Raw genomic sequence first — 27465 nt, forward strand, 5'->3', positions numbered from 1 at the left:
CAAATTAGAGAGAAAAATTCTTTCCCTGTTTTTTTATTTCTGTCATGGGACTGCAGGCTGGGAGGAAGCTGGTTTTCAAAGGCATCTTTCTAGATGCCCAGGAAACAGATACTCTAAGGTAACTGTTGAATTTGCCTCTAAGATTAAGTACATCTGAGATCGTACCTGCTGGGTTTCTAGGCTGTAAATAAATGCTAAACGAGGGGTTATTTCACCAGGATTTTAAATACAGGCTCATTTGCTTCTGTGAATTTCTAAGTGAGACACATTTTTGGAATGAGGGGTAAAGAGAGACTCCAAACCCTGTATTCTAAGCAAATGGCATAGCCTCTCAAGGCCATCCACCATCTGCCAGCCAAGTGTCTAAATTGCTGCAGCTCAAATCCCACTCCAGTAAACAACATTAACCAAAAGGTTCACTTTGCTGAATCATTTTCAAGTCCTGAAAAGTGGTCCACACTGGCACCCAAAGTGGCATAGCGGGGAAACATCATTTTAGAAAATGGATGACCTGAGTACAGAAAAGTGTGAGGGTTAAAAATAAAATCCTAGGAGATTCTGTTTATTGGGAACTTACTCCTTCCTGGTCCAGGGCTTAGCACTTTACCTGTATCATCCTGTTGAGTTCTTAGAATAATTCTTTGAGGTATAACATAATCTAGTTTTGTAGATGACAAAAGAGAGGCTTTGAGAACTTCCATGACTTAGCTAAACTCACGTAGATGGTAAATGGCAGAACCAGGATTCAAGCCCTGTCCTGCCTAAAACCCAAAACTATGCTCTGAACCAGTGGTCTCCCAAATCACAATTGCATAACTGTACCTCCTTAGTTACACACGCATCCCCGAGGACCGTGTAAGAAACAGAAACTATTGGCTTTCCTCTGAGAGATACTGATTTAGAGGGTCTCAGATGCGAACCAAGGAATTCTGACAGGAGCCACGGCTTAGCTCCTGCTCTGTAATGACTCTTGGATTCCGGATGTGTATGCGAAGATTACGGAACTATTCTCCAGATCGTGGCTGCAGAAGAGAGAAGACTGCTGGGACTGGAGTTAAAGACACAGGCTTTCATCAATTGAGTAAGTTGCGTAATGATGCACCTCAGCTTCACATATCTGAGACGAGTATCGTAATACCCACCTTCTACTGTCTTCTCGGGTTGTAATGAAGATCAGAAAAGATAACGTGGCAAGGAGAGCACTGAAAATGGTGGAATGCTATACACACGCATCACACATTTATTACTGTAGCATTCTATTTCTCTTTCTCTGGGTGAAGTAGACTTCGGTGCACCTTCGTTCCCAGTAACCAGCACCCGTGGCCCTTCTGAGGGCTGCCTTGGGGCAACTGAGGCTCCTTTGTCCTCAGAGGTTTGCTTGTGCTGAGGAAGGCCCTTGCTGGCTCAGGCTGATCAATTCTGACACACGACCTACGCTGCAGAATCAAGACTCTAGCATGCAACCTGCGATGATGGCGCCCTGGTGTGGCTTTTCCCTTTTCTGTCCCACTTTGTTCAATTTCCTACCAGTATCTCCAGGGAGCTCTTTCTCAATAAAGTATTTGCACAGGAATCTTTCACTTAAGATGGGCTCCCAGGGAAGCTAATCACCACATTTTTTGCCCCAAAGTCTGACGGCAGTGCCTTGCTCTTCAGGACCCACCCACGAGGACACGCTCATCGCTTCCCCTCTGCTTTCCTTCTCCCCAAGCCCAGCATCACTTTCTAGTTTGTGGTTGTAATGGAGTTCTAGACTCTCGACCTGCTCTTCAAGCTTTTTTTTTTGTTTTTTTCTGCCTTTCCGTTGATGAAAAGGCCCTAAGCACTGGGAAGCTGGGGGCAGGGGGAGGCCAAGAACAGACCGTAGGCCATTTGCTGGGGCCATTTGCCTCATCTCTTCCCTGAGGCCAGAATGAAGTAGCTGCTCAAATGAGAGGAAAAGGAAAAGGGGAGAAATTGATGGGAGGGATACTAGTCGATATTTCCAAAATATTACTATAGCACACTGCTCGGTATCACAAATGCTTTTCGGTTTTCGTTTATTGTGAGCGTGCCTTTTACTCGTTGATTCTCACTGGCTGACATTTTGGGAGTGAAGAGTCCTCAAAAGCCCCTTTCGGTATTAATCGCTATTGTCCCATTTTCTTTTGAGTGGCAAATTAGGGGCTCTAGAAATAGGACTTGATGCTCTCTGATCCCTCTCTTTGACTCTCTCATCCCGTGTTGGACGGGATTGGTAGGATGTGATGGGATCAAAACCTGCGAAATTTCTAGATGAAAAATAAAATCTCTGAACACTAGGAAGATTAGTCTTTTGAACAATCAAATATTTTTCACAATATGGCTATTTCACTTTGGCTTATTTATTCAATCTACAGTGGGAAATTCTCATTAAAAAAAATAAAAACCTGAACTTAGAGTCAGTGCAATCTTCTGCCTAAATAGCGAACATCTATAGACACAAAATAACTGTAAGAAACTATTTTAGGGGAAGTATTGACACAATGATCCTAAAATGAATTATACCAGCTGCTTTCTATCATATATTTAGAAGGAATCTGTTTATATTGTTTTTGCTGTTCTAAGGAATAAAATCTGAATGGCTTAATCATCTTTCAAATATCAAATAATCTTTATTTTGACAAATGTCTTACTGGCCCATGATTTCAAACCCAAGCACCTAGAGTGAGACAACACAGTTAAGACCACAAAGGAAGTCACATTATTTTTTTGTACATCAGAAGAACGCTTAGAAATAATTGAGGACTTGAAAAGCACGATTGCTAAACTCGGATGTGTAGAGAGTTTATTTCTGACAATAAAACTCTTTGGGGCTTATAACATTGAATGTTATGATCTTTATATGTTTAAAAATCCCCTGGGTGTTAATATTATCTCTATAAGGCTCATTATTATTATCATTTTTATTATCGTTTGAGGAGGATGGATAAAAGACATTTGATGGGCCTGAAACTAGAAAATGGGCAAGGCCGGGGGCGGAGGTGGGGTGGGAAGGGGTCAGCTGTGTTCATTTAAAACGGGCAGAGTATTCTGGTCCATTCTCACCAGGTACACAGCACATATTCCTTAAGGTCAAGCAAGTACAGAATCTCCAGCATGAATAATTAATAAGGATGTACAAGATGTCAGAGCTCACGTTCCCAGGATTTGCGAAGATACAGATAAATTGGAATCTGACAAAAACAAATTGTGTTTAATCACCCTTAGAGTCGTGATCCCTGAAGCATTCTGCCTTGCTCTAGTTGCCCCTTCTCCAACTTCTTCTATCTTAATTTACAGTTGACAAAGAGTCGCGAGAAAAAAAATGTTCGAACTTAAGTAATAAAATCAGTTACAAAACCACTTACTTTATCACATATTTAATGTGCTTTTCTACTATATATATAACTTTCTACTCTCTCTATTTAGGGAAGGCACATAAAGTGTCATTTCGTTTCAGCTGAGAAAGCGTCTTCCAGAGCCAGCTCTGGGATCAGTGTCACGGGATGATTCACCCTTGTGAACTTCCTTGATTAAGTGAAAGAGAGGGGTGATAGAAACTCGCCTCACTTAGAGCAGGTATGCCCAGTTAGGCATCAACTGTATATGTCTCAACTAAACAAAAGAAGAGACATAACTCCCCCCACCAAAAAAAAGGAAAGCATAACCAAAACTCAAGGTAGCATTCAAGCTTAAGTTGGTTCAAATTTTTCAAACTCTACCTTGAGTTAAATTATACCTTTAGTGTATGTCTTTCATGGTGCTGTGTATGTGTATGACAAAATAACACTCATTACACAATTTTTCTTCAGAGCCTTGACACAACATTCAAAAAAGTTAATTAATATCCCTCTTTTCTATCTCAAGTAGTAAATTAGATTGATATTAAAAAAAATTATGGAACTAAAAGTGAAGGTAGGAAGGCCATGAAATTAAGGGAGAAGTGGAAAATGCATTTTACAAGTTATCAACCATTGAGTATAAACGTCACATTGAAAAATAACATTTTCTGATAAAGTTGGAACTTTTGATCACTGAGGAAACAAATATTATTTACCAAATGGTATTGGAACAGATGACCAGTTATATTTTGACAAATTACATTAGTTCATATGTTATACAGAACCAAAATAAATTCCAAATAGATTTCAGATTTAAATATAAAAATAAAACCAGAAAATATATTAACAGAAAATAGGAGTGATGATTCACATAATCATGGTGTGGAGAAGGTCTTTGTAAGGATTGTGCCAAAAGCAAAATCCATTCAAAGAATATATTGTTAAATTTGATCACATAAAAATTAGAACTTATGTATATCAAAAACCTGTTGTGTCATTTGTATTTAAGGCAATACAAAAAAATCCAGTAAAAAATTTTTGGAATATATAATATGAAAACAATTGAGGTATTAAGTCTCTCATAAATTAGAAAAATGAAAACACCAGTAGAAAAAATTACAAATGAAATGAAAAAAAGCACTTTATAAAAGGTGAAATTAATCAGTCTATAAGCATTTGGAAAAAAAATGCAAAAAGCACTGGTAATCAAGGATATGCACCTTAAAACAATAGTGAGATGCTATTGCTCATTTGTCAAATTGCCAACGATTTTTTAAAGCTAAAATTCTAGGGACTGGCAAGTATTCAGGAAAACAGTCCTTCAGAGAAGCATAAATTAATAAACACTTCCTGAATTCATTTGAGTAATACGTATAAAAAGACCTAAGATTGTTCTTTTCCCTTTTCTCGAGGACCTCCTCTGGAAATATTCCTTATGCAGTAAGCATAAATGGTAATGTAATCCCATATATCCGAGGATCAGAGAGCAGACTGGCTCATTTGCCCCCATTCCAACACCCTTGTAGCATATTTCTGTGAATAAACAGATCTACATAATCAGTTTTAATGCCTTCATGACAGTGCACTGTGTGGATATAAGATGACTTATAGATTCATCTCCATGCCGATAGACATGGAGGACATTTCAAGATTTTAAAAAAATGCTTCCGAGAACATTCTACTCAATACATATTTGTACACATCTCCAGTTACCACCTTAAGGTTAATTCTCAGATGTGGAATGACTGAGTCAAAGTGTGCCTGTTTAAAACATAAATACATAATTTTAAAAACGTGTGGCAATTTATTTCCACCAATAGTATACACGTGCCATTTTCTACACCTTTGCTTCAGAGAATATTAACAATCTTTTTAAACATTATCTTTCCATAAATAAAAACAATCTCATTGTTTTACTTGATAATTCCTATTCTACACATGGAACATAAATTTGCCTATTTTATTATTTCCATTTTTTCTATTTTTTATTCTTCCCATTTAAAAAATGTAGTTATATTAAAAATATTCACTTTGCATATATGTTGTAAATAGTTTCTCCAAATACAGTTGTTTTTGATCTCTGTTTATGTTAATTTTTAGTATGAAATCTTTTAATCTCTACATGGCTATACCTTTAAACTTTTCCTTTATGGTTTCTATACTTGGTGTCATTTTCAGAAAGGCCTTCCCATCCAGCACAAGTGAATATATATTCACTGTTTACTTTTTTCGAAACTTTTATTATAAAAAATTTTAAGCAAACATAAAAATGGAGAGAATTACACATAAAACCATCATAAAGTCCGCGAGCATTCCCAATTCTTGCTGCATTTATCCCTATTTCTATTTCACCAGGGTTTGTTTTTTTTTTTTCACCACAGTATTGTCAAGCAAATTCCTGGCATCATATCACCCTATATCATTTGCTATACATCGCTACAAATGGTTTCGTTACAAATTCACAATAACCATTACATATCTAACAAAATTAACAGTGATTCCTTGGGATCATGTATCCCAATCATTATCGAATTTCTCCAATTGACTAAAAAGTGTCTTTTTACAGCTGATTGGTTTGAATCGTATCATAGGCACACACACTGTGGATTTCATGTCAATTAGATCTCTCTTAACCTGAAGAATGTCTTTTATTTATTTATTTTTTTTCTTTCTCCTTTCTTGCTATTAAATTGTGACGGGAACTGAATTAGTGATGCTAAAGAATGTTCCCACCTTTCAGATATAGTTGTCTACTTCCTCTGAGTGTCATTTAACTGATCCCTTTATCTCTATAATTCCTGTAAAAAGAAGTTAGCTCTAAAGGCTTGATTAGCCTTGAATTTAGTTTTTTTTTTTTTTTTTTTTTTTTTTACAAGAATACTTCATCGGTGTTATCATAGGCTTCATAAAACAGTATGTGATAAATCAAACAACATCTGGTTGTCTCACTGATGCTAAGATTGACCACTGGATTGATTTAGTTTTCTCATCAACTAGAGCTATGTAGTTACCTGAATCAGGGTCTTCTAATTGCAGATTTTCAAAGTAAGAATTTGGCACTTAGTTCCTTTAAATAGTATCTAATTATTTAATTTGATTTTAATATTTTGCATTGTGAACCTATGGAATTTTGTATATTCACTGTGTGCCGGTCATTTGCGCTTACAAATCGTCCCATTTTTGGCCAGTGCGAGCCCTTCTATGTTGGCTTCATATCCTTTGCCATAAAATTAATAGTTTCTATTCTGATGTCAGAATAATTTTACAACTCCAAAAAAATTGCACAGTAAGTTCTTGGGTACCCCACGACCGTGTGCCCTTACTATTAACATCTTATATTATTAAAATTTTGACTCCTTTATTTTTATTTACATTTTCCTATTAAATAGTTTTCCATCCTTTTAATTTTAACCTTTTTAATTAGTTTATTTTAATTTTGTATCATGGGTACGGCAGAGACTTGGGTTACCTTTGTTGGTCAATACAAAAATCTTTTTTCTTTTAGTAATTGAGATAATACATTACTTTTGTTGATATTACTGACAGGCTTGCTCTCAATACTGTCATACTGTTGTATGTTACATTCTCTATATACTATATTTGCTTTTCTTTGTTCTTTATTTTCTTTTCATTTTACCTTAGTTTGTATATTTGTTCCTTACATTTATGCTAATACCTTAATATAATCCCTTAGTCATCACTATAGTAAGACGTTATCTGTTGGTTCTCTACTATGTAAAGTATTAGAGTTAGAAAAAAAAGGTAGGCTCGTGTGGGTCACGTGGGTCAAAGTCAGGCAAGATTTAAGGGAGGACCCCTCAGAATGGTTTGAGTGTGGCAGGTCCCAAGTATCTTCTAGTGGGATGGTGTCACTGAAAGTCATCTTACCTGGACTGAAGTTGTTTAATCCCATCTCTACCTGATCCAACAGGACAGGGCAGTGAACATGTTCAGAAAGGTGGCTCTCTAAACGAGATGGGCTCAATATCAGGAGAAAGAGGCAGAAAAAAGATAGGCAGAAAGGTAATATCAAAATGATGCTTCAAAATTTCGCTCAAGTTTAGCCTCACTAGTTAGGGATTTCTATCAATTTTTTTTTTTAAGGCATCCAAAGCAAACATCCTATGATCCAGTTTGAAGCTGCCCATTGGATCGCCTGACCTGCTAGCTTGTCAAGTTGTAAACCCTAATTATTTTGGCGATAGAAAATACAGTTTAGATTAAATTCTACTGAGTCATCCTTATGATGCAAAGAAACTCATCAACAAAAAGTTCTTTTCCGCAGAAGATCCTGATAAGAAAATTTAGGGTAACTAATGAAGAGTTGTAACATATGTTGATGTCACAAACTCAGAATTAATTGCAAGGTACTGGCCTAGTGTTGCACTAAATTTTTTTTTTTTTGAACAGTGCGAATGGGGCAACTCAGGTCATGAGGTGGGTGATCTCAGACATAATACCTCAAAGAACATAATTGGGATATTGCGAAAATTGAAGATTTCACCTTCACAAGGTGCTTGCCGTGGTTTCATTATAGGGCCTCAAGAAATCATTGTTAGCATTTTCTATCTTTATAAACTTTGGTTGGCATTAAACCAAGGGGAAGGAGTTTAGCACAGATGTATCTGTGAAGCAAAGTATATCCTTTTGTCCTTCACTGAGATGGGCTACTTCTCAAAAAAAAAAAAAAAGATATAATTAATTTACCTCCTTGAAATGTGACAATTGACTAATTAACACTATAAAGTGCTCTGGAAACATCAAGTGAAATAAAAATGCTAAATATTGTGTAACAGCTTTCCATTGAATAGTATCTTCAATACACAATAATGTAACCTGATTTAATTAAACAATACAAAGTTAAATAATATAGAGCAGAGGAAGAGATAAATTAAGGAACGTATTCCAGGGAGAAGGGCATATTTTTAGATGAGATTGGAAAAGAGGGTGAATCAATGAGGCAGAGAGAAACTAAAAAGATGTTTTACTTGAGAGAAGATATAGACAAGGTCTTTCCTTAGACAATCTGCTACATTCCCTGGGACCTCATTATGATATTAAATGCATCAGCATCTCAAATAACAGCGAATGTTAATAGCGATCATTGGTGAGACACAAAAGAGCACTTAGTTACCCTTTGGGAGAGTAAATGCAATCATTACTGAGCATTGTTGAAGTCATATAAAAGTTGAAAAATGCAATAAATTGTGGCTGGCTAACACATTGTGGCGCTCTCTGCTTTGGAGTCACTTCCTGGAAGCACTTGGCCAATCAGGAACTCCACTTCCTGGCCACCTGGCATCTAAGGGAGGCCCTGTGGCTAGTCTGGCTGTTGGAAGGTGGATAGAAGTGATGCAATATTTCCAGACTGGGGTAGATAATTAGTAGTTGTGCACTTGCCATAATTGTTTCCCTTCCCACAGTATCCTTGATGCCTCTGTGTTGAAGATGGTGACATCAAAACACAGAAGGGATCTGAACCCTAGAGTCCCCACTCGAAGGAAAGCAACCCAGGAGAGTTGCCCAAGTCGAACAGCCAGCCACCTTGGACCCAGTGTGGGTGAGAAATAAAGTTGTACTTGTTAAACCACTGACATTTTAGTTGTTGGTTACCATTTCTAGTAACATTTTACCATCCTACTAATATATTTTTATTTCTACAGTTGGATTTTTTGATCTAAACACCTAGTTATTGGAGTAAAGTTATTGCAGACTATGAAAAGGATGGAGTGAAGGGGCAGGGAAAAACAAAAGCTCTAGCTGGAAAAATACATAGGCAAAGTGGAAGAGTGGGAGAATGCAGCACGCTGGTCAGTGAGGCTGGAATGAAGAGTTAGGCGATGGTCCACTGTGCTATACACTACAGAGGTCAAGTAAGATAAAAAAAAAAATTTCTGTAAAGCGAGTTGGATTTCAGAACCCAGGTATCACAGTGAAAGCAATTTTCATTGTGTGTTGGTGGAATAAGTCAGACTATAGTGAATTGAGGACTGAGGTGAAAGTAAGTAAAGAAATGTAAAATGCTTCTTCAAGAAACTTGGCACTGAAGGGAAAGAAAGCTATAGGAAGGTAGCTAGAGGAAGAGAGGAGGCTGTAAGAATGAGGGACGGTCTTGTTTTGGGGTTGGAGTGACTGGTAGATGTTACTGGAAGCACGACAGCGAGAAGGGAGTGATGTAAGATCCAAGAGAGCTCCCCGAGAAAATGGGAGAGCGTGGTACAAAGTCCACGTGGAGGGACTTGCCTCGAATAGCAGCAAAGACACTTCCTTCCCTAATAGACAAGAGGCAAACACAGGGGCTGCTACAAATTGAGGAGGCATGGCTGCCTATTCTCACTATGGGGACTGCAAAGAATTTAGATACGAGCAGTTATGTTTCGATCGATAATAAAAAGAAATGAGAATAATGTCGAAATGGTGTACAATTGAATAAGAACAAACACATATATAAGATCAAGTAAAGAAGGAAACTAAATATATAAATACAGAGATAGATTCACATATAAGGATGCAGATGTGAAGTGTAGTAAAACAGTATATAGAAGGAAAAGATAGCCTTTTCATAGATCCTGGCAATAGATTTGATAGCTATCTTGCAAATATTCCGAGTTACATGAGAAGAAGAAAATTAATTACTACCAAGGGCATACATACAATGTGCCAGGCAGCGGACTCGTTTTACAAATATTTTCTCATTTATTCCACATCACGATCACATGAGACATTATTTCCATTTTTCCTAATGTGAGTAAACTGGAGTTCATTTCACAATTAAGTAACAGCCAGGGTTCAGCTCCTGTCTGTGTGACTTAAAAACTCATACTTCAGAACTGCTAGTGGTTCAGTCAATGAAAGAGCATTCACTCTGGAGACAAATAAATCAGAATTGATATATTATTTCCACATCTTCCTTCCTATATTGCCAGCTTTCTAAGAACAAGGTCTATATCTTTTTTACCTTTGTATCACTTAACACGGAGCACCGTGCTTAAGTATGTTGAAGGTTGTGCAGTAAGTAATCGTAGTACTGAGTTTAATTTCTTTATGTTTATTTCAATATTCACAGCAGGATAAAATGATAGTATTACCGAGACAAATGAAAGCGAGAAAATTTTAAAGAAAAATGTATAATGAGATAGCCAAGAAATAACTAAGATGGAAAAGTAATGGATGGTATAGATCGCATAAAACAGTATGTGTAACTGTAAGGGTTATTTGAGTGATTCGCACATGTTGATGACAGTGAAACTTATGTCACTGTCAATGGATAAGAATAGCACATTCCTGCTCTATGCCAGATCCTAATATTTTAAGTGCTTATACTCAAAAAGTCTAAGCAGCATATTGTTGTCAATTAACCATTATCAAATATTCCAAAAATACTTTGTTTTTTCTTAAACCTACATTGAATTTTAAAATTACATTTCTATGTTCACACTGCAAATAATGACTTTTGCTTAAGTTGATTTTAACCCTTTTTCAGACTCCATCTGAGAAGCCATAAGAGCTCCCTTTTTAAGGACCAGATTTTAGCATATACAATTTTAACAACATGGAGTTAAGAGTTTGGAAGCAAAATAATGCATATTCTAACAAAAGTTCACAGTTTTAGGTATCAAAGGAAATCATAATATGCATAATGCACAATAAGCAGCATTTGCAAACTACACGTATGGAGCGTGGGTACATCTGGCATAATATTTCATTTGAATACTATCTTTGTGTTATGCACTCAGCATGTCAAATAATACCAGTTATTTTGGTCCCCCAAATTAACAACATATTTAAATACTTCACTCCAAGTCTATAAGCAACAAAGCCCAAAACCAAAAATCATAAGAAAAGAGAAGTCTGAGCTAAAGTTAAAACAACAGATTTTTTTATTTAAAAATTACTTTTATAATTATTACATTTTTAAATAAAATTCGAGCCAAAACACAAATAATGACTTCAGATCCAACTAGCTAGTTTTTCTTACTAACCACAAGTGAACAGCAGCCTAGACATCTCTATGCATAAATGCAGATAAATAATAAATACATAGAGACATAAGTGACTACAAAATAGGGGTTGTTCTGTGCATGTTTTAAAATTATTTAATTGTATTTGCACTAAACAGCAAAACAGAAGTGAAATGTAAGACATCCTAATTTTAGATAAATTTTTACCACCAAATTAATAAAAATCACAGAGAAAAAAATTGAATGGCTGAATTATTATGGTTATTTTCACTTTTAAATACTATTGATTAAGAATATGAAAAGACGAGGAAATCACTGCACTAACACCTCGTCCTGCCTTTCGTTTCATTTTTTGGTAATTAAATATTGTCCTTGGGCTGTCAACATTCTGTCCTAGTTCTAATATTCCCCATCGATGTTTAGTCTTAGTTTTATATTGAAATGAAATGATACTCATCTCCGTTCTTTTCATCACATCCTCTCCATTCCCAAGTCTTTATTCTAATGAATTGCCTGAATTTTAGCATCAAATGGTTTTTCCAGTAAGGACTCAACAATGCTGAGTTTGTCCATGTTTGGGAACATCTGCCTCTTGCTTTCACACTTAGTGGATTGTTTTAGTGGATGTAATACTCTTGGGTCACACTCTGCCACAGAATTAAGCTTCTTTTACTCCATTGTCTTTGGGCATTTAATATAGTTGTGAAGAAATCTGAAGCCAGCCTGATCTCCCCACTAATAAATGTCATTCAATTTCTGCTTAAATGCCTTAACCATATATTCATCTGTAAAGTTGGGTAACTTAATTAAGACATGAATCAGGATTCTTCATTCACATTAACCTTCTCTGGAGCATGGCGTGCTCTTTCAATCTGCAGATACAATTCTTTATTTATTTGAAGAAATTAGTTTTTTTTTTTAAATTGATGTCTTTCAATTATTTCTGTTTTATTTGTTGAATTCTCAACTTCAGAAACACCAATTATCTTAATATAGAACCATCTCTTTTCTCCATGTATGACTTCTAGCCACATAAGATTTTTGTCGCCTTCTTTCGAATTCATTTTTATTCTCCTAATCACTAATTTGATTTTCAGCTATGTCTTTATCTCTTGGTGTTTCTAATGTTTCGAATTTTGCAATAGTATTGTTTAAGACTTCAAAAAAGAAACTGGGCATTCCTGCATAACTAATTTAAAAATTCAGGATAATGGACATCAGGCAGTTACAAAGAAATCGCCATGCTTTTTAAACAAAAATAATATTTCTATGAATAAGAATTTATGCTTTTGAACCTATCCTTGCCTCAAACCTGTTTCTGATGTCAATTATGATTTAGATGTCCTGAACCCCAACAAAACCACCTAAGCTTCTGCTGTGATGTGTTCTGATTACCATTTGAATAGCACTGAGCAATACTTTAGATAATTATGTACTTAAATCTTCTGTGCTCAAGATCCAGCTCTTTCCCCCTTACCAGCTTAGATAAGAACTATCCAAAGTGGAGCTGGGTTTTTTTTAATGTGGATTTTTCTGTCGTGTTTCATGTCACTTACAAAGTTTTGTGTTTTTTTAAAAAAAATAATAACCATTTTTTTTCAACTTCAGAAACTACTTTCCTAAAATTCTGATGACATTTCAGAGTTTTTGGAAACTCTAGTGGATAATTTTATTTTCTTTAAGTTTTTTTTCCCTGTGAAAAAAGAGATGGCCAAAATAAGACTAAAATAGGGTAATTAGGATCCTAAGTAAAGAGCAATAAAAAGAATTATATTGGAAAAATCGAATATCAGAACAAGGGAACAAAAGATATTTAAGAGTTAACTATCACTGTAAGGAGCAAAACCGTGGTCTTAACCCACCTTGGGGCTAAGGAGTAAAGATGGCTATGCCCTCTTTATGGGCAGAGAATGCCTCACACGGACATTAATCTTTCCAGTCCTCTATTCAAAACTGTGTTAGATCATAGGGGAAAACATTAGACATATGAAATTTTATGGAAAGAAAAGACCTTACACAGTATTTAGGCAAGATGTGGAGGTTTGAGGAAAGGTGAAATCCTGGGGTGAGGGGTTCTTAAAACACACAATCCAGTGCTCACGCACTCGGGGGTCCTGACAGACCCCAAAGAGGGCTAGATACCAATGATAATGCTCCTCAGACCCCTCAAGTTGATAGTATTTATTTGACAGATAGGAAAACACTAGATTCATTTTATAGATTAGCAAACTGAGGATTAGAGAGGTCAGAAGATTTATTCAAGGTCATACAACTTAATTAACAAGAAAACTGGAACCAGAATCCAGGTCCCATGACTTTCTAAAGTTCATAATAGAAATGTGAGAAAATGCTAGGGTTAGCTAGTTAGGCACCTTATTTTCCTATTTCCCATGAACATCACGCCTGAATATTATTTTACCTGCTAGAATGTGAAGGGGCAAGTAATGGAGTAATCTCTGTTCTTATACATGGTTCATGGAATATGGCTGCAAGTATTTTTTCTCTTTATTGTTATTATTATTATTATTTAAGCAAGGCAACCCTTGGTTGACCTCACAGATAGCAAGGACCTCGTCAGCTTACAATCCTTTATTTTTTTTATTTTTTATGCCTACAGCACCTGGTCTTCCTAGGTGGTCTCCCATCTGAGTACTAACCAGGCCCGATCCTGCTTAGCTTCCAAGATCAGACAGTATCGGGCTGGTTCAGGGTGGCATGGCCATAGACATTTTTTTCTCTTTAAAACATAAGATAAAGTCTGCAATTATTCACAGTCACAAATTAAAATCACAATGAAAATAAAACGAAACCTGAATATGATAGATAAGAAATGTCAAATATGTGTTTGCAGAGGTATTAAAAACAAATAAAAGAATCAATGAAAGAGAGAAAGCTAAGATATATGAAGGCATTCACCAGCTACCCTTCAAAACTTTAAATAATTGCAAGGATGCGAAGTATTGAAATTATATTATACATTTGAGCAAATGAAAAATCCATAAAATCCATTTTTATATTATGAAATGTCACTTAAGGAGAATCTGTTTGTCTATCTAATGACCCATTTTGCAATAACTGCCTTCGTAACCACCAAATAAATTTACAAGCCTAGCAGACTATGATTATTGTCTCTTTTCTGAAGTAAACTCTGTATGTGCAATTATAAGGGCAATGAAGTATATACAGAGTTAAGAAGGATGGGAGATTGTGATAAGAAAGGGTGTCCTTCCTCGAAGCAAATAAAAGAGTAAAGTAAATTTTGCGACATTCAGTCGCTAGTAGAAAATCTCTTTTATCTTTCATATCTGGTATAATGGTTGCTGCTATCGAAATTATGTTGAATTGACTAGGTACTCCACGAACCCGAACCATGTCTAAAAGTTCATGTACTTATTACTAAGCGGAGACATCTAGGGCCACAATGACCTCATACAATAGCTTGTCTTGATTACCCCCCACCTTCTCCCCTCTACAGCCTCTGGTGCTCCCTAACAATTAACACACGTCTCATTCAGAATTTTGTCGTCGTTGTTGTTACTAAGATACAACTGAACTAACAGATAAAACTTGAATTAGATCTCTTTTTTCCCAAAAGAAATATTAGAATCAAGATTTAAAGAAAGATGGCCCTGCACGTTGTTGAGTATTTGCTACACCACTCTGCATCCCGTTGAGTTGAACTGTGCTGCACGAACTGAATCGTGTTAGCACAGATAGAGGCCGGAATGTTTAAATAGGTTTTGTCATCACTTACCTTAATTTAGGTTACAAAATTACTCTGACATGCTTCATAGAGGCAGGAGCTTTCCTGATTCTGCTCCTTCAGGTGAGTTTTAAACTCGCTGCTGATTCTTATCAAGATGAAGATCACATTTTATCCTGCTAATGAGCTTTGAAGTATAGTTTCTCCTTGCAGGACTGTTATTCTTCAAAAATAGACAGAAGAAATTCTTGCTGGAGCCCTGTGTTTTTTCTTTTACTTCTCAAACCTACCCATAGTTTAAAACTGTCACCTCTGTTAAGAGTCTGCCTCACTAACGATCAGTGCTTTCTTACACACATCATCGTCTCTGAGTCTCTAACACATTTCCTCTTTGAAGCTTCATTTAATATGGGAGGGGATTTTTCCCCCCCACACATTCATTTAAGATATTCTATTCAGTTAGCAGTTTTCACATCTCCTTGGGTCTCTTTTTAGAGAAGCTTTGCCCTCTTGTCTTTCATTTCATTTCTGAGGTTGTTTTCGACATGTCCATACCTGTATTTTATCTTTTTAAATTGTTTTTGAAAAGTCCATGCCTTTAAAAGAAAACAAGCTATAACATCAGCATCAGTAACTAGAAAGTACAAGGAGTTTGATAGTACCAGAAAAATAGTGAAGAACTGCTCTGACTGTAAGTCAAATGCAAATTGCTTTCTTTTAAACGGTAGCATGATCAACACAAATGCTATTTCTGGGTCTTGGCACATCATACTGCTCACAGATGAAAGATGACTTAATTGCTTTGACCACAGTCCGATTCAGAAGAGCTCAGTTGGCAAATATAGAAAATATTTTGGTGCTATTTGCATTAGCATTTGAGTAAGAAGTGATTTCATTTTAACGTCCAAAGGCTAGGTAACAAAACAACCCGCAAGTAGTGAAACACACCTTGCAAGCAAGGGATAGGATCGCTGGCTAGGGTGTCTAAAGACGCAGAGGACACGTTAATCTTGTCAGCTACATCCAGTGCGAACGAAATACCGCTGGCCGTCAGCTCAGCATCTTCAAATTCAGATCACAATATATTGAGAGTTTATGTCTTTAGGGGTTAAGCAGTTAAGCATTCACAGAGATTTGTCGCCTGTACCATCACCTTTAAATGACCTCCTAAAAAATCTTTGAGTAATTAATTATTATTTTAAATATTATTTTAATGGCTTAAGTTGCTTCTCATAATTTCACCTAACAATGTATTTTTGATAAACCACCATAACAGTGAGGCTGCCTATATTTTAGAGTTTACCATGTAGCAACCCAAATAAAGTAAAAATATATAGAAGAGGGAAAATATGACACAAAGAATAGGAAATTTCTCCAGGCCTTGTATTAAATGCGATTCCAAAGCAAGTAATGGTAAAATGCAAACCAAAACCTCTCCATTTCTTCTAACCCGTTATCTCTGAGATGATGTTACTTTTATATTTTCTAAACTTTGTAATATAGACAGCAAACTTAATTCAGAAAGAGAAAAAAAAAACCCTGCCATTGTTGATTACCATAGCCAGGATCATAGACATTTAAATCAAAAGTCACTTGAGTTGGAAAAGGTTTAAGTTTTTTCAATAAATTATTTTTTATAATGACTATAAAAGTTATATAGTACACAGAGGCTAGCTGGAGCTAGATACTTTACTGTACCTGAATTGTGGGGAATACTTTCTGAGACATAAAGCTGACAATCAGACATCGAGTGTAACTGGGAAATAGCAATCCCTGAAAGATTAAAGTGTGAATTTTAGTAACCTCAAAGGCAAAAGCCATTGTTCTTTCGCCTGTGAACCAGGAGATAGAATGAGCAAATGATAATACAAACACATGTAAGGAGATCAAAAGGGTAAATTCATACCCCAAGACCACTTCATCAAAGCTGAAAGTGAGAATTTTTGCTTCACCAAAGTCTAAATTTCTTTTAAAAAAAAAAGAGCTCTTTGTGCTAAAATATAAGTGTAAAATGACTTAATTTTCAAAGTTAAACTGAATTATTCTTTATTGAAATTCAATAAAGTCACTCATGTTGTAATATAATCACCAAGTGTTTTTAATGTCATAAATTTTCTTCAAAAATTTAATTACTAGTAAAGAAGGGCAGATATCTGTGGTTAAGCAAAAATATGTATTATTCATAAATATCATTATTATTTTTAAATGCATTCTTGATCCAAACAACATGAAAGAATATGGTTTTAGAATGAAATTTGAGGGACAAAATTATAGAGAGCAATGTTTAAAGTTAGAAAAACTACCGTTAGTATTTTTTTTTAAAAGAGATGAGAATGAATAATAATGCAAAGAACCTAGGGGAAATACCAGCATTTTTATTTATGCATTTTTTTTTATTCTTGAGCTTTTTTAATTGTAAAAATAAAAAATAAAAACCTATACACATAACAAACAGTAAATATCTGTCTCTTACCTATAATCTCTCCACTTTTTATCAAAGTATTTAAAGTAACATATAAAAAACTCCACCCTTGACCTTCCAATTCCAGTTAGGTGTTTAGTAAACTTTCAGATTTTTTTTCCTGCATGGATCTACCCACATACCTTTTTTTAATTCCAAATATAACTGTGTGATAGTTTACATTATGCTTTTTCAACTTAATTATGTGTCAGAGATGTCCTTCCAGGTCAGTGTATATAGAGATTGACTTCATTTACTTTTTATAACTGCATTCTATTTTATGGAATGAAGGCACCATAATTTATTTAATCATTTGCTTACTGAAGAACGTTTAGGTTGTTTTGTATTTTCTGGCATTTCAGAAAATCCTCATACATATATCTTTGGTACCTGTGCCATTATTTCTGTAGGGTAGAAATAATAATAGCATAGATGTATCCAGCCATAGGGAGGGAGAAACAAACACCAACAAAGACCAAGGAGAGATCCAGATTCACAAAGTTTTTGTATTAATGATCTAGATGGAAAAAGAAAAACAACGTAATCATTAATTTAGCATATATCATTAAACCAAAAAGTATGCCCATACGTTTGGAAGCATTATAATGGAAGACTTGAGAAGGGTAAAAACATAGTGGTATATCTGAATCATAATCGACTTTGAACCATATCCATGGCCATGTTTCTATCAATATACCAGTTAATTCAGTCAAATCACACTATGGTAACCATTTCATAACTGGCCAGAGACAAATCCATGCGGTTCGAGGGAGCAGGAAGAGAGCAAGCACCCCACAAGCGGGCAGGAGGCTATATTCAGGAGAAGGGAGAGGCAGCAACAGAAATGAACACTGCTGACCTGGGAACACAACTCTGGCTCCCACTCCTGTGACCCTCAAACACGACCCCAGCAGTGAAAGATGCTGTACAATCTGCCAGCACCTGCAAGTTGTGATAGAAAAAAGTAAATAGAATACAAACCAACAATGATAATTAAAGGTGACTGAGCTGGTTTAGGTGAAACAATCTCAGAAGCATCATAAAGCCTTAACATTAAATCCACATAAAATTTAAGTGCTTACAAAACGCTTGCACATAGTCTCATTTGATTAATACCCTGAGGCAGTCAGGAAACCCATGATAAATAGGTCCATTTTCCTCCTGGAGCTAAGTAGGATCAAGAAAATTGCCAAAGATTACACAGCTCCTCAGCTGAGCTGTGATTTCTACTACACCTGCTTGTGCCTTTTAAAATCACAAAGAAGTGCAATCAGGTTCGGACATCTGTAAAAATCGTAATTCAAAAACTTTTTTTAAAGAAAAGACTGTGTCTTGATGAGACAAGCTCTTTCCACATCTACTGAATACACTAAATGTCTCTGTCCCCAAATCTGTAAACCTGCCTTTCCTCAGCCTTCCTTCTGTCTTATTATTCCTTTCGCCCCTCTTTTCCCCCATGACCCTTGTTCTCAAAAACAATGGGAATATGGGAAGCAACTCAAAGGAGTGAGAATATTTAAGTACATGGATTACAAAACAATCTTTCTGGGGAAATCTCAAATTTTGATTGGCCCGAGGGGGCAATGGGAGACTTTTTTTTTTTTGGAGTACTTACAGCCTAGGATCAAGTCACTTTTAGAATTAACTTAAACATCTCTACGCCACATCGTAATGTCCATTCTCTACATGGGCATTATACTACAATAGATAGACAGCCTGGTTTGTCTGATGTTACACAGATAGTTTGAATGAAATATTTCATCAGAGGAAGGTCGTTCTTATGTTAAGACACTCTTGTCACAGTGCCTTGTAACTGTTGATTTCCTTTTTATATTACTTGCTTACCACTGTGTGAAAACAGCACAAATACATGTGTGTCTGTGTGTGTGTGTCTGTATATTTTTCCAAGTGCATTCGAATGGTGCACTTTTCAGCCAAATACATTAATAAAAACACCAAGTTAAATGTTTCTTAAACATAAGTTTAGATGATTATATGCAGCAATGCTGCATTGCTAAATCAAATGACCTCATCAAAAATGTTTGAGAAGATGTCAAACTTATCCATGTCAAATTTCAAAACTTAACTGTGAAAAGCTCTCTAGCTCACCATCTGTTTATCTAGTTCCTTCTATATATAATCAAATTTCTTTCAAACAGAAACTCTTACATCGACAGAGTAAATGAGTCCAAATATTTGGCTTAATAGATCTTCACTTTTATTCCTAATCAAATAAAATTAATCTTTCAACTGAAGTGGAATTTACATTTGTCTGTTTGATCTACAATATTTTTGAAAGATATTCATAATATTTTGTACACTTCAAAAAGCATATCTACTTTTATTTGTATTTCAAGCAGTAGGTCTAGATATATAATCATAGATGAAAATGTTCTTAATTGGAATATCAACTCTAAGTTTTACTGGATTTCAATCTTATTTATATATATTTACACTTCAGAAACATTTTAATTCACAAAGGGCTAGGTATCCATGATTCTACTACATGCATTAAATTTTTGGAAAGTGATTTCTCTTCAGATGATACTTCAGGCTCACAAAGCCTAAATCAGACATTTTGAAAGTTTGTGAGGTGAGAGGGCTGTTAAATATAGACAGCGAAGGGCAACTAAGGAAAATGGGGCTGAGCATTTACTAATGTTGATTAGTAAAACTGCACAAGGAACAAGAGAAATTATACTTCAATACAGCATCATTTCACATTAATTTCCTTTCTACCATATGTGGTAAGCATCATTTACGAAAGAAAACAAAGAGAACTGCTTTTACCGAAAATAGCTATACTTAAAAGAGAGATGTTTTGGTTATTAAAATATCTGAATAGTAATTCGGCACTTGGTTTTTACCAGTCAATTAATTCCTGAGAGCACAGAGGTTAATACAAAGTTAGTCTTTTGCATAAAATGACTAGTACAAATCCAGATTTAGAAATTAACCTGTGATTCAACTTCTCCCATCAAATTATGCATTTGTGACCAATTTAAAAAGAATATTTTATCATTAATCTCTAGAATAATAACTATATCTGAATCTACAAAACCTGTGTGTGTAGATATACAAACTCCTATTTACCAATAATAAGCTTCCAGGATTGTGTCTGACAACTTTTAATGATCATAAATTTTCAGCTCATGTTTTGTAATTGTAATCAGTTTATCGCTGAAATAATTTTTGAGGCGTAAAATAAAGCGCCTCATATTTGAATGTTTCATATTCAGCATTTAAGTTTGTGATCCACCCCGATATTCTCCTCGTTGCCAGGAGATGGCGCTGTGGGTTTTAAATCGCAGAGCTAAAATCCTAAAGCAGAACGTGGACGCCAGGCAAGCCCTAAAAGTGTTCAACAATTTTTCTTTTTAAAAAATTTTCGAATATTTTCTAATCTTAGATAAAGATAAGATTCGAGAGAGGAAAGGCATGTAACAGAAATAAGTATATCAGCCCCTAGGTAGTGGAATTGAATGCAGCAGTGCGTCCCAGGTAATCCAGGAGGGAGTGAATTCTTCAGAAACTCTTGTCACTAGTTTTCCTCTATCCCCACCCGCGTATCCTACATCGTTCTCTGGAGTCTCAACAGTGCAGGGCAGGCGCCAAGTTTTTCCGCTCGCCTTAAAAGTCGCCACGATGGAAAGACCCCGCGGGAGCCAGGTGAGCCCTTGGTAACGGGACCCGCGTGAACGCCCGCGTGGGACGCACTGTCGCGCGGGGAAAAGGCTGCTTCTAGGGGGTCTGAGGATCTCCCTTCAACGTTTGCTCAAATTTAAGCTAATTGTCACCAAACGGTCGTGAGGATCATCCTCTTTTCTTTGAAATAGATAAAGAAGAAAGAAAATCATCCAGGAAGAACTTTATATCAACAGGTTTCGACTTCTCCACGGTCGAAGTCCTTGTAATTACCAAGCGCTTTAAAGCAATTGCAGGGCCGGGGCCCTTGGCTCCCTGACAATAATATCCCAGCCCCCTCGGCCCTACACCCTCACTGCCCTCCTCATTAGCCTCGCCAGTCCTCAACGCACACGTGGACCCGCAGTATCTATCTGCAGTGAGCTCCGTAGGACCTGGCGAAGAAGGTAAGAACATACTGATGACCAAACGACACCGAAAGGCTTGACTTCGGAGCTCCATGGGCTCGAATCTCTCCGCGAACGAGTTGATCCTGCGTTCCCAAACCCGGCGGGGAGCAGGATGATGAGCCTCAGCCGCGCAGGCTCCAAGCTGACCCAAGTGGCACCAGACGGCGTGGGGCGGGAGAGGGGCGGGGGTAGGCAAATGCGACTTCAAGGTCGCATGCCGCTGACCCGGGCTGGAGAGCTGCCAAGGGTGCCCGGGCCTGGAGCTCTGTGGGACGCGCCCTGCTTCCGCGCGGTGGACGCCGCCACTGAGGACTCGGGGACTGCACTGCCCCTGCGGTGCACGGGAGAAGGTCCGGCTGGAGGTCCCCGCGGTCCTGGCCAGACGCGACCTTCCTGACTGGACTCTTCCGCGGCCCGGAAGCGCCTCTGGGAGAGGGTCCCACCGTTCTCAGGGAATTGGCTTTGCCAGAACATCTCCCAAGCGAAAGTTCATGTCATTTTTGCCAAACTTGCTTTTACTTTTTAGAATGTTCTCAAATAGATCAATTGAAACACACACGCAAACACACACAGAGACCATCCTCCCTTTCAGAAAACCCACAGATATTCAAATCCCAGTGTTCCAGGTTCTAACTTTTTAATCTAGATTAGTAATAAACGGTTTATCAGGGCTATAGAAAAACAAAGAGGAACTCCTGGCTTTGCTCGTGAAAAGTAGATTAGATTGTGTGCCGTTCAGATTTTACTTAGGTTCCTATTTCAAATTTCAAGCAAAGATTAATATAGATGATCACTCACAAATTTAAGTTTGACCTAAAAAATTAGTTTGGCCTGAACTGAAGCACAGTGCTCTCTAATTTCAATGTGGTGCTGCTTGCTAAATATTTTAGAATCCTTTTCAAAGCTATAGGTATGGTCCCTCCTACTGTGACAAACCTGTTTTCATTTCTGCACCACACGCTCTGGAGTCTGCAAATTTGGTGTCCAGCCCTGGGTCAGAACGCTCCCGGTCCTGACGTGTGTGGGCCAACGGGCCTCGCCGCGCCACCCAGCCCAGCACCGAGGGCGCCCTGAGGTGTTCCCTGAGGGCGCCCATCTCTTGGTCTGGCCTCGGGGAGCTGCCTGAGCTGCCCCCACCATGCTGCAGGCAGAGGAGACAGTCCCCTGCATTTCCTGCCACTCAGTTGCTTTGGTAACTCATAGTGACCTCTGAAAACATACAGACACGGAGGACTTCTCTTCTAATGCTCCGTTCTCAGGGGTCATCTGTGGGTCAGGAGATCTCCTCGCGGGCTAATTTACCAACCACCCTGTCTTCCCCGGCAACCAGATGATGTTTATTTTGGCTTTTCCTCTGTTACCTTTCCAATGTTCTGGTTACATCAGGAGCCCAGGCGCTTTCCCCGGTTCTTGGCGGAACAAAGTTCAAGTACACAGATTTCCAGAGCTCCTGCGGCCAGAGGGCACTAAGTGAGCAGCTGATGCCAGCCCTTCGCTGGACCGAAACCAGGCGGCGGGATCAGACTCAAGTGAGGAGAGAGAGCCTAGGCCATCCATGACTTAGGGCTAGGGACGATTAAACCAGGTAACGAGACACTGGACAGATGTGTTTTCATTGCCCTGTAAGATAAATGCAGTGTTAAGTGCCTGACAACTTCCCAGAAGCAATCAGCAGAAGTTTACGAGTACATAAACCTCAAAGACCATTCCCCGACAGTTGTTATAAGGCCTACATTTAGAGCTTCTATAAATTCTCCCGCAGTTTCCCAAATCTAAGTTTCCAGTGACTATTATGCAGCCACCTCCTCCGGGGAGACCTGGGGGATTTTCTCGAATCGCCAGGAAAGAGGTTTTTGGCTCCTACTGGGTGAACTAAAGTTGTGCGAAAGTTCGTTCCGGAAGTTTGGATGGCCAGGGAGAGGAGGTGGGGGGTGGGAGGAGGGCGTGGGTGTGGGGTCTCGGAAGGGCCACGGGGTGCTCTCCGTGCCGAGTTATCTGATTGCAGCGAAGGACCAGGGTCTGGCGGGGCACAGGTCTCAGCCGGGACAGGCGGCGCCTTGGCCACTTTGGGTGGTCATCCCTGCTGGGCATTCGGGGGATCCCCAAAGGGCATAGCCCTGTGTGGCACCCGAAGCTAAACCCGAGCTCCCACTCGTCCCGGGAGTGGTAGATCCTTCGCCCTTCCAGCACCTACTGAGTGGCGGGCAGGAATCCAGGCGTCCCGCGGAAAGGGCCAGCCCCCTAGAAAGGCAGGCTGGGTGCAGAGCCGAGTTAGACATCTGGGACGTGTCTTCATTCCGCTCAGAGCCACGATGGTGGCGGCCTCCATCCTCCCCAGGACTTTGATAAGTTAGTATCAGGCACACACAACTCACCTACGTGTTTATAGAGAACCCTTGTTTATGATGCCAGGGAAAAGAAAGCTAATTGAAAAACAATAACAGGAGGGTGCCTTTAGCTTCCTAAAGGGAGAGGTTAACAGCTGCGAGCGGCGAAGGGAGGTGGGAGGGAAACCGTGAGCGGTGGGGGGGCTGCCCTGCACGGAATCGTGCTTTTGGATCCTCAGCGGGACCCGTGGGCCGGCGCAAACCTTCCAGAACCGCGGACCTGGGTCCCAAGGCTGAAGAGCCTCCGCAGCCCGCTTGCTCTTTGTCAGTCTTTGGGTTCCAGTAAATCGGAAGGCACTAAGGTAACCCATGACTGCGTGGGACTTCGGTCCGCGTGAGACTGGATCTCAAGCAATTATTTTGGAAAGATTCCGCTGGGCCCCTATTCATCCTTTCCAGGTGAAAACGCAGACGCCTCTGCGTCGTCCCTGTCCTTCCTTCATGAAATAAGGCGCCCAACTGTTCTCATATTACCATTCAAAAATAGGTTCTGTGGCGAACCTCATTTGTGAATCTATTACAGAGATTAATAGATTATTTCTCCTTTTTCAACTAATTCTCAGTTGGGAAATTTAACCATATGGTAAGGAGAGAATTAGAATTTCATCACATTAGAGCAAAATGTAATGAAAAGAGTCCAACACCTGGGGCCAACTCAGAAAGGCACAATTAAAAGGTTTTTAATGAAACCAGAGAAACCAAAAATTTCATAGGCTTCAGTAATTCTGCCACATAAGAAAGATTTATTAGAGGTGTTGGGAAATATTGTTTTTACTTATGTCATAAGGATGAACACCAGCCGCTAAATGCCATGTGCTCCCAGACACGCAGTTCGGGAGCCAGAGGACGGCGTGTACCATCTCCCATCCCGAGAGAAGCCCATCTTCACGGATCTCCCTCACTAGCCCTCCCAGGGCCACCGGGGCAGGTCCAGATGTCCCCGAATGGCTTCCTAGCTGTGGCAGTTACGTTTCCGGGCAAATCAATGCGCACAAATGCCCACTTGGGGTGTGAGAAGATTTGACGCCTGGTGAAGTTGACCATTCTGGGACAACGGGATTTTAATCTGGAGAAAAGTTCGAGAAATCAGTTTCTTTCTGTTTAGGAAACTGTGCTTTATCGTCGTCATCACCGTAGCAGTTACTTGGAGTCTACCGCAAAGCCTCCCCCCACCCCTTTTAATCTAATGGGCTGTAAAATCAATTTGTTCTTCATTTTCTGCCCCCCCCCCCCCCCACCAAATCGTGTTGGAAATGGGAAGGGGGGGTGGAAATAAGGCAGTATATTCAAGGGAGAGGATTGCTTTGCTCTCTTACTAGCAGAGAATTTTGGGGTGAATTTGGGGCAAGCCAGCGGGGATACCACTTCGCCCTCTATCCCTAAAGTCCCATCTCCAAATCCAGACCAGAGTCATCCTGCGAACAGGGGTGGAGTATAATTCTCGCCTGAAAGGGTAATTTAGCCCAAGATGAGGCGGCAGTGGTGAGGGAAGGGCAGTGGGGGTGGGGTGCGGTGGGTGGGGGCGTCAGCTTTCCTGGGGACTCCCAGGCTTCGCCGCCATCCACAATTTGCTGAAGGAGCAAAGAACATCCTCGGCTCTAAGTAGGGCTTTTAGTGTGCTCATTGATGAGTGAAAGTCGCCACACATGTCAAGCTAAAGGCAGTTGTTGGGTTACTAACAGGACCCAGCGCCTTGCAAACATATGCGCTAAGCTGTGTATACAGATGGCAGGCAGAATAATGGAGCAGGCGCCTTTTATAAAGCTCTAGCTGCTGCCTGTCTTCAGACCTGGGAAATGAAACTATTCAGACTCACGGCCAGATAGCGCCTGCGATTGTTTGTTACCGTTTTAATCCTATTAATTAAAACGTTAACCTGATTGGGTAGAAAGCGCTGTCCCAACAGGCGAGTCTTCTTCATAATAACCTACTCAGAGATAATGATGTAAAAGACTCCCCCGTCTGTGGCGGCGGCTGGTTGATGGGTCCGGAAATCTCTTGAAGGTGAATCCAAGCAAGATAAACGGTGCGGAGAGGAGGCGCGGGGCTGGGCTCAGAGCGGCGGCGGCGGCGGCGGCTCCACTCCCTCCGCGCCCACCCTCCCACCATGCGGGGCCGCGGCCCATGGTGAGCCCCAGCAGCCAGCACCACCGGCTGGAGACGAAGAAGAAGAAGAAGAGGCGGCGGCGAGCGCGGGGGAAGGCGAAAAAGAAAAAGAAGGGAGAGGGCTGCCAGCAGCACCGGGACCGACGCGCGCGCCAGCCCCGGAGCCCGGCTCGTGCGCGTCTTCGGCGCCGCCTGACTCCCGAGCCGAGGCGGCGGCGGCGGCCGGCGCGGCGGGCCCGGGCTGCACGCCGGCGCCGGACCATGGAGCGCGGGCTGCACCTCGGCGCGGCCGCTGCGGGCGAAGACGACCTCTTCCTGCACAAGAGCCTGAGCGCTTCCACCGCCAAGCGCTTGGAGGCGGCTTTCCGCTCCACGCCCCCGGGCATGGACCTGTCCCTGGCGCCGCCGCCTCGGGAGCGCCCGGCGTCCTCGTCCTCGTCGCCCCTGGGCTGTTTCGAGCCGGCTGACCCCGAGGGGGCAGGGCTGCTGCTGCCGCCGCCTGGAGGAGGTGGCGGTGGCGGCGGCGGCGGGGTGGGCGTCCCGGGGCTGCTGGTGGGCTCTGCCGGCGTTGGGGGCGACCCTAGCCTGAGCAGCCTGCCGGCGGGGGCCGCCCTATGCCTCAAGTACGGTGAGAGCGCGAGCCGAGGCTCGGTGGCCGAGAGCAGCGGCGGTGAGCAGAGCCCCGACGACGACAGCGACGGCCGCTGCGAGCTGGTGCTGCGGGCCGGAGGCGCTGACCCGCGGGCCTCCCCGGGCGCGGGAGGCGGCGGCGCCAAGGTGGCCGAGGGCTGCTCCAACGCCCACCTCCACGGCGGCGCCAGCGCCCCCCCGGGGGGCCCGGGCGGCGGCAGCGGCGGGGGTAGCGGCAGCGCTGGCGGCGGTGGCGGCGGCGGCGGCGGCGGCAGCGGCAGCAGCAGCAGCAAGAAATCCAAAGAGCAAAAGGCGCTGCGGCTTAACATCAACGCCCGGGAGCGCCGGCGGATGCACGACCTGAACGACGCGCTGGACGAGCTGCGCGCTGTGATCCCCTACGCGCACAGCCCCTCGGTGCGCAAGCTCTCCAAGATCGCCACGCTGCTGCTCGCCAAGAACTACATCCTCATGCAGGCGCAGGCCCTGGAGGAGATGCGGCGCCTTGTCGCCTACCTCAACCAGGGCCAGGCCATCTCCGCCGCCTCGCTGCCCAGCTCCGCGGCGGCGGCGGCGGCCGCCGCTGCCCTGCACCCGGCCCTCGGCGCCTACGAGCAGGCTGCGGGGTACCCGTTCAGCGCCGGGCTGCCCCCGGCCGCCTCCTGCCCGGAGAAGTGCGCCCTGTTCAACAGCGTCTCCTCCAGCCTCTGCAAACAGTGCACGGAGAAGCCTTAAACACCCCTCACCCCTCGAGAAACACAAGACCGACCCGAAAGCTAGAG

At 40.7% G+C, this 27465-nt stretch overlaps 1 protein-coding gene and 1 pseudogene across 1 annotated transcript; one reads left to right on the forward strand and one right to left on the reverse strand.

The window, feature by feature from the left end:
* Positions 1 to 13910: 13910 nt before the first annotated feature.
* On the reverse strand, positions 13911 to 14029 carry LOC120585586 (uncharacterized; annotated as a pseudogene).
* Positions 14030 to 25670: 11641 nt separating this feature from the next.
* Positions 25671 to 27459, forward strand: BHLHE22 (basic helix-loop-helix family member e22). Its single transcript, XM_039841748.1, has one exon. The coding sequence runs from the start codon at positions 26072 to 26074 to the stop codon at positions 27416 to 27418; it is 1347 nt and encodes a 448-aa protein (XP_039697682.1). The 5' UTR covers positions 25671 to 26071; the 3' UTR covers positions 27419 to 27459.
* Positions 27460 to 27465: the final 6 nt, after the last annotated feature.

The sequence above is a fragment of the Pteropus medius genome, unplaced genomic scaffold (genome assembly GCF_902729225.1).
Source record: "Pteropus medius unplaced genomic scaffold, Ma_sr-lr_union100, whole genome shotgun sequence".
NCBI classification, from domain to species: Eukaryota; Metazoa; Chordata; class Mammalia; order Chiroptera; family Pteropodidae; genus Pteropus; species Pteropus medius.